The sequence below is a fragment of the Camelus dromedarius genome, chromosome 33, assembly GCF_036321535.1.
Source record: "Camelus dromedarius isolate mCamDro1 chromosome 33, mCamDro1.pat, whole genome shotgun sequence".
NCBI classification, from domain to species: Eukaryota; Metazoa; Chordata; class Mammalia; order Artiodactyla; family Camelidae; genus Camelus; species Camelus dromedarius.
The window spans coordinates 10288439-10306482 of record NC_087468.1 but is presented as its reverse complement, the minus strand read 5'-3'; the positions used below and the strand labels follow the sequence as shown (position 1 = coordinate 10306482).

The window sequence follows — 18044 nt, the reverse complement described above, 5'->3', positions numbered from 1 at the left end:
TGTTAACAGTGGGGAGAGAGGGGATGAGTGAGAAGACGGAGCGACGGGAGAAATGGAAGGAGGAGATGGGTGACCTGTCCACTGTCGGACCAGAAGGTGGAAACCTCGTGTTTGAGCTCAGACAGCACGGGGAGCCGCAGAGCCAGCTTTCTCAACGATCTGACAGACCCCTCTGCTCTCAGATATACTCTGGTGGTCTTATACACTTCAGAGGGTTTACACTTTCGAAACTTCATTTTAATGAAAATATACCCTTGATAGTACTTTTTCTTTGAAAGTGTGAAAAACCTTAAAGGAGAAAACACACGTACCTGGATGTAATACGTGCCCTTTTCCTGAGCATACATCATTAGGAAGCAGTAATCTAGGTTCTGCTTTGTTCTCCATCTGAAATAAAAATTTTCAAAATTAAGCTAGGAACCAGACTCAAATCTAGCAAGATAAGAATAAATGTACAACAGCTTATAATATATAATAATATTTTATAAGAATTACATGTTCTCAATATATGGTATACAATAAGTAACATTTTATAATATATACATACACACTCTGTGTGATACATATACACAAAGTATATACTATGTGTTAGGTGTACACACATACATGACACACCCACTTAGGAGGGAGTGAAAGAGAAATTCACTCTTCTCTAATGAAGGCTTTAAAAAAAATGTATTCTCAGAAACACTAATCCTTAAGCTATACTGAGGAAAACAGGAGTCTAATGTCAAGTAAGTTTGGGGAGGACACCTATCACCCTTTTAGAGATTTATTAGTGTAACAGAGGCATTGAAACATTCAGCAATAAATATATTTGTTGGAAAAAAGTCTTTAATCCAATATTTTCCACATTTTCTTGACCACAGACCCTTTTTTCAGTACTAGTGTTTCCCATACAGGTAAAAATTAATAAATGTGCACTGAATGCTTAAAAAGCACAAAACATTAATATTTACAATATTAAGCCCTTTCGGTGAATTCTTGGTAGCCTACAGAAATACACTAACCAATGTTAAATAAGAGAAATGGCTCTAAAACTTGGTTTAAAAAGAAAAAAGAAAAGATTTGAATCATTTAGTAAATTTCTCCAGAATATACCTCACAGGCTGTTCTCAATGAGTCTATCTAGAGGGTTTTTGGTTTTGTTTTGCTTTGCTTTTTATCAAATTCAACCTAAATTTTTAAAACTAAAATTATATTTATTGAGAGACAATTTACCATGAGAGACAATTTACCAATGATACGGACATATCTGTTTTTGTGACCAATTAATAACTCAAGAAATACAATGACTCTCTTCCCAAACACTATTTTTCCTTTTTTCTGGTTATAGAAAAATCCAAAAATGAAGCCAATGTCCCTTAGATTACTTTGTTTTTAATAACAACACAATGGAAGTTTCTAATTCTTTCAACTTTGGAGTTTTAGAGACAAATAAATTAATCCAATTGACTATTTTCACAGTATAATTCTGCAGAATTTTATTGTTTATCACTTTCATTCACTCAGTCCTCACTTATGTTGCAGACAGACATGAGATCTCAATCTAGACCAACTTTCAAGTTATATTGACCATGCTCTTAAGAAAAGTTATAACATCACCAAGCAGTAGTTATAAAAATCATTAAGTTTACCAAATTCAACTTCCCATCAGAAATTTCATAGAATTTCCAATAAAATAACCACAAAGCCATTAGCTGTAATAATTAGCTCAATGCTAACATGTGTTAGGCTTTGATAAACAAGAACAACATTTATTATACATTATATTCATCAAGGTGGGGGATTTTAAACACCACAGGCTCACCTCACTCTTTCTTTAGAATCTCCAAATGTCTCCTTTAAGTTTGTCAGGTCAGGATAATAGCTTTCAGGGGGCGATATTATTTCCACCAAGCCAGAACTGATTTCTTTAGAAAATCTATCATGAAAAAAGTTGGCTGAGTTATTTAAGTTCTGTGGGATTTACCTTAACAATCAAATTACTGTGTTTAACATAAAAATACATCAGTTAGGTACATGCTTATAGTCACAATGGGTTAAATGAAGCAGCTCATCATTGATTTTATTTGCCAGAAAATACAGATTTTTCCAATAGCATAGGCTTAAAAAAATGCTTAAAAATCGTGTAAAATATGAATATCCTTAGAATATCAGAGAAATCCTAGGCAAACTACAGGTATTAAATTCCTAAAAAGTATCAGAATTAAAAAAAAATCAAATCAAGGTGGCACAGAAAATAAGGAATTACAGAAAAACGAATGAATGTATGTGTATATATCGATAGACATATACTTAGGCAAAAATTCAAGTTCTTCAATTTTCAGGAAGGCTTACTTGTGGGTGATAGACTGTATGTCATTCTAAACTAGTATTTTCAACTAGGGGCAATCTTGTCCCCTGAGGGTACATGAAGAAATGCCTGGAGATTGTGCCAATGTTGAGAAACTCTGTTCTAAAGTTTTTTAAATTAATCTTTACTGACTCGAATGTAATTTGTTTCACATTTGCATTCTCCCTTACTTCATTCTTGCAAATCTCTACAAAATGCTTGTGCAACTACCTGCCTTTGTACAAATGTTCCTGGTGCTTAACTGCACTTTTTTTCTGGGCTTGGTTTTTCTGCACACTGAGGATGAAGGGGATCAACAGAACCACTGCATAAGCCCACATATGTGTGTGTGTGGTCGTGTAAAGGGGGGCCAATAATTATTGCCTCGTTCCTATATTTAAGGATTCTATACTAATCTGTACTTGTATAAAGGCTGCCAAGACATTGAGCACTTGAGGAAAAACCTAACAAATGCACAATGTAATCCTGAACTGTGCATAGATTTTTTAAAATCTCTGGATTTAGCATCTTGATAGATGAAAGATACAGCTACATTATCTTAAACTAGAGTTGGCAAATAATTGTTGCTTCTCATATCTTTCCTTTTTTAAGTAGAAGACTTGTCTTTTGGCAGTGGGGGGGAGGTAAAAAACAGATACATTTCAATGAAGAAACCCCCATCAGGACTAATTTTTATATCACTATTAAAACTGCAAAGGCAATATTATAAAAACTAATGGTACCTGCAACTTACTAAGCCTTCCACCTGTTACCTGCTATGCACCCTGCTCATGAGAAACTGTTAACAAATCTTTGCAGATTTTTAGACACAGCTTAGCATTGAGGCTTGAAGCTGCTACCTGACTATCTGCCCTGACAAAAGAAAAATTTTTTCTTGGTAAACAGAGGGTGAAAGACTTAAGTGATCTCCTGTGACTCTCTTTACATTCACTGTCTTCAAGATTAAAGACTGTTGTTTGATAGTGTTACACATGTATGACATTCAAGTCTTTTCTATAATGAAATACACCAATGTATTCCACCGGAAAACCTGATATACACACATATACTTTATAACAATGGATAAGACCAGTGATGGGTGGTCCTATGAACACCGAACTCCAAAAACAAATGTACTATAAAAGAAGATATTTTCTTTTAGCAAAAAGCCAAGTGATCATAGCATCTAAAAGATTTTCATTTGCATAATTAAGAAAAACTTACTCTTTCTCTAGGTTGGCTACAACACCATGTACATAATCAATATCTGTCTGGGAGAGAGGAAAAAAAATTGTACCTTCATTCATGTTTTTATATTTTTATTTAACTTTTAATTCTGAATCAAAATTAAATAAATGATTGAAACATTCATTGAAAACATTAGGTTTTCAGACAACTTACAAGATCTGCATTTCTGTATTCTCCTTCATTGCACTGTTCTATATCACTGAGTACTTACTATTATCAGAAGCAGATTTATAAGTGTTTATTGTTTTCAATTGTCTATGTTCAATTCAGGAGAAAAAACTGAGCACAGAAACTACTTCTACGTTTTCTGAAATATCCAAACTGTAAGTAATGCACAAATGGCAGATGCTGTATGACATAGGGAAAGATTTTTCCACTTGGAATCATAAAACTCAGGTTCAAGATTTGCCTCTCTAGCTACTGGCCTGTGTAATCTAAAGCAAGTCACTGCAAAGAGTCTCAGTTTCCTGTCCTATTAATAATAATAATAATAAAAAGGTGGGAGGAAACAATACCTTAGAGATTATGACATTAAATGCTAAAATTACATAATAAAAAGCTGTGTTATTATTCTGTATTGTTATTATTACTTATTAGGCTTATAATGAAAACCCAAGTCAAGAGCATTTTAACCACAGTCAGAAATAACCATTTATCAGGGTTGTTACTTTTAAATTATATACAAGTGAAGAGCCAATATTCTGTATCGATTTTAAACACAGTGTTAGCTTATAGTAAAATGCTCAACTCTTAAAAGGATTCAATAATATACCTAATACAATCTATGTTATAAAGACTGCTAAAACACTTAATACTGGAGGACAATAAAACAAAGAAAGATAAAGCTTCACCCTGGAAATGACAAAACTAGTGAATAATAAAAAGTTGTTTTAGAAGAGCTTTTCTGGAAAAGTATCTTAATTTCCACTAATTGAAAGTAATTTCTATTTTTATTGTAAAATTTCAAGACTTAAGAGTGTGAGACAGCTTCCTCAGACCATATCCTTCAAACTCTTCACAAAGAACTCTGTGGATATAGTGAGCACACAGCTCAAAACCCTCAGTGCTTTCCTTTCATAAACCCCAACACATCTTCCCACTCATCAGAAGGTAATGATCCTTTTAAAAGATAAGATCTGTTATTCTTGCCAAAAGTATGTAAATGCAATCTGATCATGAGAAAACATCAACAAACTGTGACATTCTACAAGATAACCAACTAATGCTCATGAAAAGTCTCATGAAACACACAAGAAACCGAGGAACTGCCCTGGATAGGAGGAAACGAAGCCGTAAGAACAACTAAATGCGATGTGGTGTTCTGGGCTGTACGCTGGAACAGAAAAGCGGCTTCAGGTGGAAAAACGGGGACTCTGAATAATGTCTACGGCTTTGCTAACAGTATTACAATAATGTTAATTTCCTGGGTTTTGATCATTTTATTACGGCTACAGAAGTTGGTAACACTAGAGCAAGGGGAGTGAAGGGAATACTCTGCATTATTTTTACAACTTTTCTGCAAACCTAAAATTATTTCAAAATAAAGTGTTTTAAAGTGCCTTAAAAGAAAAAAAAAAAAAGTAAGTCAAGCGTCTTCTCCACTGGAAACCATCGAACGGCTTTCCATCTTCATTAGATCAGCAGTTTGCAAAACAGACCCACCCCCTATTTTCATAAAGTAAAATTTTATTAGAACACAACCCCACCCTTTCATTTACATATTGTTTCTGGCTGTTTTGGGAACTACAAAAGCAAAGTTGAACAGCTGCGACAGGCCTGCAAAGCCAAAAACATTTGTCGTGTGGCCCTTTACAAAAAAACAAAAAAACCTTTGCCAGTCCCCTGGCTTAGGGCTAAAGTAAAGTTCTTGCAATGGCCTGAAGTGTCCTAAGTGATCTGGCCCAACCCGTTCCTTCTCTGCCTACCTCCTGCTCCTGAACCCCTCACCTTTCCTGCTCCAGCCACACAGGCCTCTCTTTGCTGTTTCACAAAATTTCTTCCTGATCAGCATTTGTGTGATTTATAACCAATGCGTAAGTGAACATTTTTAAATGTTCTAGCTGCTAAAAAATTATAAGCCCAAAATAATACTGAAGCATCAAGACAGTAATCTGTAATTTAAAATCAGGAATAGAAACAAATGACAACCAGACAGATAATCTGCTGATTAGTCTACAGAAGCCTTGAACAACACTATCACCAAGCCTGACCTAACAGACATCCACAGACACTCCCCTCGACAAGAGCAGAATCCATCTCTTTTGAGTACACGTGGAACCTTGTCCAGGACAGACCAGGTACAAGCCCATAAACACGTACTGGTGAATTTACAAGGTCTGGAATCATGCAAAGTCTGTTCTCTGACTACAGTTGGAGTTGAATCAGAAATCAAAGAAGAGGAGGAGACTTGGGAAGCACACAAACAGGTAAAAATTAAACAATACATTTCTAAATAAAGCATGAGTATAAGAAGTAAATCACAAGGGAATTTAGAAAGGATTTTGATCTGAATGAAAAGTTAAACTTGACATATCAACATTTATGGGAAGCAGCTGGAGTGGTACTTAAAGGGAAATTTATAGCTTTAAGTTGCCCATATTAGAAAAGAAGGTCTCTAACCAATAATCCAAGCATTCACCTAAAAAAAAAAAATCTAGAAAAAGAAGAGTAAACCAAACTAGGAGTAAACAGAGGGAAGGAAACAGTGAAGAGTGGAAATTACTAAAACAGAAAAATAGAGACGTGATGAAAGTAAAGGTCGATTCTTTGAAAAAATCAAAAAATGATAATCAACTGAATAGCATCACCGGGAGGTTTTTTCCTGTTTTACCTGATGGCCAGCCAGATGGAGCTGACCTCAGAGGGGGAGGAAATGGGGAAGAGAAAGAAACGGAAACGTTGTGGGGGTAGGAAGAATGAAGACAGAAGGCTGCTGTTTCGCACAGACCTTGTGGAATTGTTGGGCTCTTTAGCCATGTGCATATATACGAAATATTTTTTCAAAAAAAAAAAAAAAAAGACACAACTATAGAAAAAAAATATTTCTGTGTAATGCCAGACTACAAGTTAAGGGCATAGTCTAGTATCTAACAGATTCTTTTAAAGATTTTTGGGGGGAAGGGGGGAGGTCATTAGGTCTATTTAAATATTTATTAGTTTTTTTTTAATGGAGGGACTGGGGATTGAACCCAGGACCTCATGCATGCTAAGCATATGCTTTATACTTGAGCTACACCCTCTAAAGATTTTTACTTTCCTCCAGTACTTTCCTCACCTTAGTACTTCAATAAATACTTGTTCAGTGAGTGAAAGAATATTTATAGAATAGAACAGAACAGAACAGGTAATTATGAGAGTTTAAGAAAATATCACTATAGAGAGGGCTACCATTTGGGAGGCTACTGTACTCCTCAGGTGCTCTGGGGTAGAAAAAAGTTCCAAAGGACTCAGGTAATATAATAACCCCAGGCTGAAAGAAAGCACACTCAAGTGTCTAACCAGAAAAGACTAAATCACTTATACAATGTTCACCGAGACACAATCATCAATGAGAAACAAATACAAAAACTGCAAACCCCGTTTTCAGTAAGACCAGTATTAATAACCAAAATTCTCAAGCTCAAAAGGAAACCAGTTTGGTTCCAAACACCAGAAGTAATATGAAGAATTGTGCAGATTTGCTACATTTGCAGGAAGCAGCCACCCTCTGCAGCAGCGACAAAGACACGTCTTTGATCAAAAAAGTAATTAGTCTGGAACGCTACTCTGTTACTCCTCCTCCTGTAAACCAGCAGCTTAGAGACAAACAAACAAAAAAAGGCCATTTCCTTCAATGATGATTCATTTAAAAAGGAACCAGCACAGTAACTATCCAAAAATGTAAGAAAAAGGGTAGAGATTCAACAAAACCTATGAACAAAAACAAAAAACTACACTGATAGCCACAAAACAGATAATAAATTGTGACCAAAGATACCCTCATCAATTTAAAAGAAAAAAAAAAAAACCAATTGTGATGGTTCTAAAATATGAATGGAAATGCAGAGGACCCAAAATATCTAAAGCAATCCTGAAAAGAACAAAATCAAAATTGGAGGACTTAATCCTGCCTGACTTCAATACTTCATTCAAAGCTATGGTAATCAAGATGGTGAGGAATCTGTATAAGGATCAATCAGCCCACAAATCAATGGAACAGAAGAGGAAAAAAAAACAAAACAAATCCACATTTAGATGATCACTGGATTTTCAAAAAAAGTACCTCAGCAATCCAACAGGAAAGGAAAGTGTTTCAGTAACTGGTAGTGCAGTAAGTAACATCCATATATACAAAGCAGCGAACTTTAATACCACCAAAAAATTAACTCAAGATAGATCATAGACCTAATGTACAAGTTAACACATCAAGTTTTCAGAGAAGAAAATCTTTACAATTTGGGAGAAAGTACAGGTTTCTCAGGTAATGGAGAACACGAATCATAAAAGAAAGCATTGATATATTAGACTTCATCAAAATTAAAAACAGCTCTTCACCAAGATGATGTGAAAGCATGAATAAACTTCCACAGATAGTTACAAAACACAGATTTGACAAACGAATGGTATCCAGCATACAGAGAACTCTGAAAAACTCAAGCCACCACCACACAATTTCTTTTTTATGGGCAAAGTTTTCAAGACATTTTACAAAAGAAGATACACAAGTAAAATGGATTAATGATGGATAGAGAGATGTGATGAACAAAAATACTAAATCTATTAGATGAGTAGAATCTAGGTGGTATATATACAGGTATTCACTATTAAAATGCTTTCAATTTTGTTGTATGTCTTAAAATTTTCATCATAAAAAATACCATTCAAAAGTTCTTTCTTAAAATTAAAGACTTGATTTTATATACCTAAAGACCATGGAGGGGGGTGGGGGGTAGAGGGCAGGGGAAGGGGAGGGAAGGAGGGAGGGAGGCAAGGAAGGAGGGAAAATCAGAGAGATCATATGTAGACACATATATGAACACTGCAGTTCAGGAGAGGAGTCTTCCGAGCTGAGAACACTGTGGACACTTGAGCCGCATTTTCAGTTTATAGCATCTCTCCAAGTGTGATCTCCCGAAACAGTGTTATGCTCAGAAAGCTCAATGGCATTGTCCTCATTTTAGAGTTGAAGAAACTTAGGCTGAAAGAAAAAACGACCCACTCAAGTGGGAGAATCCAGACCGTGAACACAGGTCCTGTGACTCCAAACCCAGTGTGATCATGTTATCAGAGAAATGGCTCCAGAAAGAGGGTCTTGAAAATTCACAGACACTAATCTCTGTCTATAGGCTGAATCCTGTTTTTCAAATACATACAGTTTTTTTATTTTGTAGTTTTTAACTTTGAAGGATTTTTTCTGATAAAAATACGCGATTCTAATTTTACAAAACTGTCTGGAATAGAAAGTATCTCCCCATAATCTCAACTCTCACGATATCTGCTACTAATAGTTTAGAGTCTATTCCACAAGACCATTTTCTCTATCCATTTCTTCAGTGCACATTAGGAGCTGTACAAATGTGTGATGTGCTTGACTATATTTACATACTTGCAAATGTTTCTACTGGATCAATTTTTAGAAGCAGAATGCTGGATCACAAAGTAAACTTTACATTTTAGCAGATACTGCCAAATTGCTTTCCAAAGAGTTTGTACCAATTTCTATTGATAAATAATATGTAATTGACAAATTTGACTATAAGTGTAAAATTTCTATAAAAGACAGAAAACATCATAAACAAAGTTCAAGAGAAAGACAAACTGAACAAAATACGTCAAAGAGTTAATTCCTCTCATACATAAAAATGTCTTACAAATCAAAAATTATAAAAAAAAAGAGCAAAGACTATAAAACTACTTATAAATACAAATGGCCAAAATACAGATACACCAACATCTAATTCCATTCAGTAAAGAAGTCCAAATTAAATAAAAGCAACGTATTATTTTTTACCCATCAAACTGGCCAAAAAAGATGTAAAGGCTAATATCATCTCACATAGCATGGGACAGGGAACCAAGCTCTCTCACAGACTCCTGGGAGAGGGATTTTAACTGGCTCAACTTCTGCAGGGCATCCTGCTCACGTGTGAACATTTAACGTACGTGGACTCCATCCAGCAATTCCACATCTCACGCCAGCAACTATACAAGCGCACAGCAATTTATTTACAGTAGTGTTCCATGCAGTGTTGAAAAGAACAGCAAAAATGTGGAAACAGTGTAAATCAGTTTGGCAATCAGAAATTAAATAAATTATGTTAAAACCAAACAGTGTAATATTTTGTAGCCGCAACAATGATACTATGATAGCTATTCTTTTTAGCATAGAAAAATGTCCATGATATTAAGAAATATATGGAACAATTCCATTTATATATACGTACACAAGCCATAGAAAAAAATTTCTTAAGATATTTGTATTTCAGAATATCAACAGTAGTTTTATCTACATGGAGGAATTATAGGTAATTTTTCAATATACCTTTTCTATAATTGTTTTAAACAATGTATACACGTTTACTTTATGTTAAAGAAAGCATAAGGACATTTTCATTTAAAAAGAGACAGGAAACACTGAAAAGTTGGGACTCAGTGGGTCAGAACCATTTGAGATTCTAAATCCTCTCATATCCCAAATTCTACATAATAATCAAGGAAGTATTTACTCCAGGGTGCTTGTTCCTCATTATTTAAAAAAAAAAAAAAAAGAACCCCTAGCTCAAGACTTATCCCTTCCCAAAATCTTTCGACAAGATTAAAATACAAGAAATATAGTATTTCTCATTCTCATGATATTTTGACTTTTTCAGTAATAATGTGGCTACATCTTGGGAGTACAGAGAAGGGGTGGGGAGACTAAAGATAAAATAGAACCCCAGTCTGGGCCAAACCTTCCTCAGGTTTCAGAACTACCAAGGAACACCAGTGCGAATCTCCAAATTCAGGTTCTAGAACAAGAATGGGGACTCACTGTTCTTAAAGATCTATGTATATGATATTACCCTATTGACAACAGATGACCATTCCTGGATTGCAACTGCAGGAGAGAAGTTAAAGCAAACATGACAAGTTAGACTCACATTTAACTATCAGATGGAATATATCACCTAACTTTCACCCATCGCATTTTATTTAAAAAAAAAAAAAAGGTTTATAAATGCACAGTCAAAATATGATTTCAACTCTCATAGATTATATGTGGTAAAAAAAAAAAGCAACAATTAAATAATTACCTCGCCTATGAAGACTACGATAACACAGTCCAACTTCTCTTCAGGATACAGATTATCAATAAGAGAATGAAGAGTTTCTATGAGGTAAGATTTAACTTCTCTTTTCACTGTGGGAATTCCCATCACTATTGAAACTGAAACAAAAGAATGATAGTAATCATATAAAAAGACTTTGCAAAGACAAGACGGCAAAACCACCATTTCAAAAGTATCATACCCTCTCAAATTGATAGAAATAAATGGTGGATCAAAACATTCCATGTTTCAGAAAGAAAAATAATCAAAGGATATGAGGCATACCTATAATACAGTAATTCTTTTCCACGTGGCTTATCCATTAGAAAAGAAATGTCAAAGAAATGATAAAAATGAGTCATTAAGCCGTATGTTATAAACAAATACTGCAAAGTGTAAACAACAGATTTTATTATACAGCTAAAACTAAGAAACACTAGATACATCTTAAAAATTAATATCTCACATGTCATGTATAAGGTGCACTGAAGAGGACATAACATTGCTTCTGTGGTTTCCTTCTCAAAGTCTCAATCTAACCATGAAGAAATGTCAGACAAATTCAAATGAGGGGGATAGGCCACAAAGATCAGGAAAGGCAAGGAAAGAATGAGGAACTGTCCCAGACTGCAGAAGACTAAGCAGACATGACAATTATGTGAAATATGGGACCCTGAGTTGGATCTTGGAACAGAATAATAATAACAGCAACAACAACAACAACAACAACATCTGAATAAGGTCCAAGGTTACCAGGGCAGCATCAACATTAATTTCCTGGTTTTGATCACTGTCCTATAGCTACATAAGATGTGAACATTTATGGAAACTGGGTGAGGTATATGGAAACTGTGTACTATTTATGCACCTTTTTTTTAAGTCTAAAACTACAGTCAGTTCTACTATAATGCATGTCTTGAAATGCAAATTGTTCCTACACGATTAATATATTAGAGAATCATTTGAGCATAACATAGATTTCACATTTGCTTATATGCAATTTCTCCTCTGGGACAGACACTCACTAGGTGAACACAGAAAACTGTACCCATTTGAACTGAGTTCAGAAAATGGAACCAAGCTGTTTAGAAATACTCAAAATGCACACGTGTCCAACATTTACCCGCTGCTGCAGTTCCCTGCACCCTATGAATCATACCTGTCCACATCTGGTGTGACAACTTCCCACCAGATTTCAAATAACCCATCTGGTACCACTTCACAAAAAGCTTCCAAGCTCCAGTCCTTCTGAAGCCCACTTTTTGCAAGCAAACCTCAAGTCTTTTTCAAGGTAGAGCACCATATCCATTGTAGTATTTAGGCATTTCTCAATGATTTAACATGTACAAAATTGTGCTACTGTTTCTATTAGGTTCTTGTCTCTTTTTAAAGGGATAACTGACAAAGTTTTTGAGTGTTGTGACCCTAACCCCATTTTTCTCCTTTTATCATACAGTTTTCCACAGCACAGTAATTTTTTAGGAACACGTGTATTATATTACAGAAGGACTGTGTTTCACAGTAAGTTTTAAAAATAACATCTTCAAAAAAAGTCTTAGTAGCATAAATGTTACATATCAGTAGGGAAGTATTTTGCAAATGTTAAAAGTAAGTCAATTATGTAACAATTTATTGGCGATATTACAAAATACTTACAAGTCACAGAATTCTAAAGCTAGAAGGAAGCTTAAAGATCGTGGATCCATGAGTCTTCCGCTACATTTCCACAGATAGGAAAACTAAGGTCCAAGGAGCTTAAGGGATTCCCCCAAGTTTCCACACCACATTCCATTCTGGAATGAAGAGGTTTCAAGGGTTCAAACAAGAGGTTTGCTGTATTTGGTCTGAACATATGCACTGAACACCTATTAAATGCAAGGCATGATTCTAGGAGCTAGGGAGACAACAGTGGACAACACAGACAAGGTCCCTCCTTCGTGGGACCATCTTACATTCTGGGAGAGGGGGAAGGATAAATAACTAATCTTAGAGGGTGATATGAACTGTACACATTAAAATGTGCCAATATTAGAAAGAGTGGGTGGGGTGGGGGATGGAGAGGTACCTCTCTAGACAGTGCAGTCACGGAAAGTCTCTGATATCAACTGAGCTGGTAATTAACGATAAGAAAGAGCAGAAAGAGGAAGAACGTAAAGAAACAGCTGGCACAGAAGAGAGAAGGATCTTCACACAGTCAAGCGACAGCAAAAACAGAACGTAGCGAATGCAGACTGAGCTTAGAGTCAAAGAATTAGTTGGGAATCAGATCACAGATAACCTTAAATTTAGTTTTGATTCTGAGCACAAGAGAAAGCCATTGTAAGGTGGTCAGCAGGGGAGCGACAATATTCAATTTGTAACTTCAGAAGATTACCAAATTTTATGGAGAATGGACACAAAAGTGCTAGGAGCATAAAAGGCTTTTGGAGAGATCTGTTAGGAAGTTACTGCAAGTGATTGAAGGAAAAGATGGTGTTGGAATCAGGATGTCTGAAGATGGACATGAATGAGTGGATCTGGGCTATAACTGTGGAGTCCCTCCCCAGAGGGACTTAAGACTGGGAGAAACAAGGAAAGAGGAGGGGTGAGGAGGACCCCTGTAAGTGGATGGGGGATCTTTTACTGAGAACAACACATGGGTAGGGGAAACGGGTCCAACCGAACCAAGATTTCTGTTCTGACCACGTTACTCTGAGATGCTTAGAGACAGGATGAGTTACTCCAGAAGCAAATTTCCATATACTTGAATCTACCTCAGAATGTTAAAATATTTAGAATATAGATTAAAAGTGTAACAACGAAGATTTGAAGCATTCCTATGAAATGTTAACTCATATGGAATTCAAAACCTTTCTACAGAAAAAGCAAAACACATGCCGACCCCAGCATATGCGAAGAAAAATGGTATCAAGTGACAATGCAAATTCTCAATACCCTACCACAGTCTGAGGTTGTTTTAAGGTTAGATGACATTTACAGAAGAAGCTATTTCCCCCTAAATAGACTGTTTTGGACCTGAAATTTAAATTCTTTAGTTTAAACCAAGGCACTCAAGGATTCCAAAGGCACTGAAAGGAAAATACTAATTTTGGCTAAATCTAGAGAATGAGGGTCTCCATGCTTGTGGTAATTCATAAAATGCCACAAAGAGATGTTTTTTCCCTGCCTCTGGGCATGTCACAAGGTTGGACTTCTGGTCCCCTTAGGGGTGGGGCATGTAGGGGGAGGGGTGTAACCAGTAACAGACAAGTCACCCTCACGTGTAACTCAGGTGCTGAGCACGTGTAACTGTGGCGTGAAATCCTTCCAAGGTGCCCTTTGTCCTCAGCAGAGCAGCTGGTAACCTTCGAGATGGTGACCGCCCTATCAGCCTGGCTCCCTGAGTGGTCAGTGATGTATGTACAAACCCCCCTGCTAACCCTGATGAACATGTACAAAAAGTAAATAAACCTTAAATTGGGGGGTTGTTAGTTACCACCACATAACTCAGCCTGTTTATGTCTGCTACAACTGTTCCCCTTTGGCTTACAATCTGGAAAATGTAGGTTAATTCTAAAGGGGTTAGAGTTCAGAAGAAACACATCAGCAATGTGAACAAGATGGCCATATCATCCTTGTAGAAGGAGAAGACAGATCAAGGATCCAAACAGAAACAGCCAAAGGGTTGGACTAAGTACTCTGTTCCACTGATTCATTGTCCAATATTTCCTATTCAGGTAATCACTGTGCATGGACAATACACCTATTGTGTACTAGACAATCTACATTACGGTCATAAGATAGGTAAGGCCACTACCTCATGCTGTTTATAATCTGACAGAGCTATAACTGTTATTTCAGTTTTCTCCAACTTTCCTAGGAAGTCTTCAAATTCTGGTACTTACTTCCTTTAAAATCAAGATAAATTTACATCTATGCATGCTGCACCTGCACTGTCTGTTCAGCTGTTGATGTGCACTCAGGATGCTTCCATATCTTGGCACTTACAAAGAATGCTGCTGTTAATAGCAAGGTGTATGTATCTTTTTGAATTTAAAAAAAAATCAAGAGAAATTTAGGAACAATCTTAATCTGGCATTCTCAATTTTCAATTACTCAGTCTACCTTCAGTTAAAACTAAATTATTTCCCTCTTTAAGTATTCATTGCTAGTCAAGTATTCTAGCCTACCATGCTTCCTTTTGGTTTTAGTCATTTGGTCCTCATTTCTTCCCCTAAATCCTATGACAACTTTTTTTTTTCTCTCCTACTGCCTAGTTGTACCCTCTGTGTCTCTGTCTTCTTTGGCTTCGTCTTTCTCTTTCCTGGGCATGAATGGCTGGAGAGCCTTCGAGGCGAAGTCCTGCCCCGAGGTGATCTCATTCATCTCCATATTCTCCACAACCAGTTACTTGCAAATGATGACTCCAAAAATTAAATCTAACTCAGGTCTCACTTTTGAGTCCTAGATTTATATATCCAACTGCCTGTCTCCAACTCTAATAACTCAAGATCACCTCCTAACATATCCAAATTTAATTAATGAACTTCTCTTGCAAACCATTTTCTGTGGTCCCCAGATCAGTGAGTAGCAACACCCATCCATCCAGTTACATGATCCAATCCAGAAGCCTAGGACTTACCCACAAAACCAGTTCATCACTGTGTCCTCCCATGTATGTCCCCATGCATTCCAAACCACTCCAAATCCACCTTCGACCCAGCTCTATCACTACTACCTGGTCCAAGCACATCCTCCCTCAAGCAGACCACTACAACAGCCTCTTATCAGGTCCTTTCCATCTGCTCTTTTTTGCACATCCTCAATCATTCTTCCCGAGGCAGCAAAAGTGATCTTTGCAAAAATTTAAATCTTATAAAGTCATTGTTACTACGTCCTGCTTAAAACCCTTCATTGGCTTCTCTCTGCTCTTAGGATAAAAGCCCAGATCCTGTAAGTGGCCTGCAAGGCTCTGAGCTGTCTTGCTCCAACACACCTCTAGCTTCATCTTGTTTCACATACCCCCTCATTCTACACTTCCACTACAGGGGCCTTCTTTCATTTTCTAGAACATTCCACACTCAATTCCATCATAGGGCCTTTGTGGTGCTCTTCTCGTTTCCCGAAGTACTCTTTTCTCCCATGCAGTAGACAGCATGATGGCCCCTCCAAAGACGTTCATGCCCAAATTCCTGGAACTTGTGGATGTATTACCTTACATGGCAAAATGACTTTGCAGATGTGATTAAGGATCTGGAGACGGGAAGGTTACCCTGAATTACCCGGGTGAGATAAGGACCCTTACCACAAGGGTCCTTAGGAGAAGAAGGCAGGAGAGTCAGAGTGAGAGGAGATGTGATAATGGAAGCAAGAGGGTCAGAGAGAGACGTGAAGAAGCTATGCTTTGAAGATGAAAGAAGGGGCCATAAACTTAAGGATGCAGTGGCCTCTAGAAGCTGGAAAAGGCAAGGAATTTGGACTTTCCCCTAGAGCTACAAGGAACACACCCCTGTTGACACACTGATTTTAGGACTTCTGATCTTCAAAACTGTAAGATAATAAATTTGTATTGCTTAAGTCACTGGGTTTGCAGTCATTTGTTACAGCAGCAACAGGGAACTAACACACCCATCTTGACCAGTAAACTACATATTCCTCTGATCTGAGGTCAAATGTATTTTTTAAGACTTCCCTAAACTCCTTAACTAGGTCAGCTACCCCTTTTATTCATTCACAAACCATCCTTTATACTACTAAATTTATAAAATTATTTATACCATTGATCACCTAACTAAAACTGAAAAACTAAAGCTCTTCATATAGTTCTTAATGCATTCTCCTTCAGTAGACTGAAGCTCACAAGAATAGGACTCATGTCTAATTTTGTGTAACAAAGTACCAAGTGCCTGGCACACAGCAGGTGCCTATGGATTTTTTTCCCACTTCAGCAAATACTTAAAGAATTACCTGCTGTTCTCTACCCATCAATAATGCCATTTTTGTAGGTAACCTGTGGAGGGTCTTTTCTCAGCCATTCTGCTCAGCACTAAATGGGTCCTTCATCTGAAGACATGTCTTTTTTCAACTCAAAGAAATTTTCTTCTATTATTTATTTATTCCTTCCATGCACTTTTCTAAGTAGAAGGCTGATAGCTTTCCTAACATACCCAAAGAGTTTTTATTACTCTAAAAATGTTAAGAATCATTGCCTAAAGATTTAGGAAGAAAGATTTTTTAATGTAAATCTGCGGGTTTTCTTGTTTTTTTCCCACCAAGGTGTCTGCTTTTTCTACCTTTAAAAAACAATTTCAGCTTAATAAGAATGTTAACTACTGAAAAGCTGGTTGACTAAGATTTTTTATTATATTTATGATGGATAAAGTCATAAACAAATGGGACAGAACAAGTATCTTCAAAAGAGAGAGAGAATGTCACATTCATAAAACAAGAAGAGCCTAATTAAAAAAAAAAACCTATTAAAGACCTTGCATGTTTTAAATGATGTTAAAAATACTCTGCTTTCTTTTTGTTTAATTCTTATTAATGAAGAAATATTCTAAACCAACAAATGCATGAAACTGGCTAAGGCATCTTACCCAAATGGTGATTATTAGAGGGAGGGATATACCATCAACCTCAGATATAATTAATGATCATTGTTCTAAAGAAAATAATTTAGAATACACTACACATCTTATTAGTCTTTGTATACCCAGCACCTGCTGTATAAATAAACATTTCTTGGATCAATACGGAAATAGAAGAGTGAGTTAGCCTGAATATGGTAACTTAAGAATTATCACCTCCACAAGAAAAGAGTGTATAATTTTAAATGATTCATAAAATAGATGACTGAACTAAAAAAAGATGAGTATAAAAGCTTAAACTTATAGATCAACTAATAGGAGAAAATGTTAACCCCAAACCAGTAAAATACCTAAGAATCTCACTGAATCAAATGAAGACTAAATCAGCTTTTCAGAAACATGAACAGCATTTCAATATCTATGAAGTAATGACTTTGTCATTTGTTAAAGATTTAGAAAGGAGCAAAATAATATTTTGGTATGTACATTTAAAAACCTACAAAGATTAACAAAGTCAAACTGGAGAAATAAACTATAAAAGAACCATAAGTAAGTCCCACAAGGAAAACTCAAGAAGGCCTGTTAGCTCTAATAAGAGGAGAAAAAAAT

At 36.2% G+C, this 18044-nt stretch overlaps 1 protein-coding gene across 4 annotated transcripts in view; it reads right to left on the bottom strand.

The window, feature by feature from the left end:
* The window catches only part of MGAT4A (alpha-1,3-mannosyl-glycoprotein 4-beta-N-acetylglucosaminyltransferase A), an 87139-nt gene that overhangs the window by 20656 nt on the left and 48439 nt on the right, over positions 1-18044 (bottom strand). For all 4 annotated transcript variants that reach the window (XM_031441134.2, XM_031441133.2, XM_031441137.2 and 1 more), the window contains exons 5-8: positions 10855-10988; positions 3560-3606; positions 1811-1924; positions 312-387 (exon numbers count right to left, since the gene is read on the bottom strand). In XM_031441134.2, coding sequence (XP_031296994.2) covers positions 312-387; positions 1811-1924; positions 3560-3606; positions 10855-10988 — 371 coding nt within the window. The remainder of the gene's footprint in view (positions 1-311; positions 388-1810; positions 1925-3559; positions 3607-10854; positions 10989-18044) is intronic.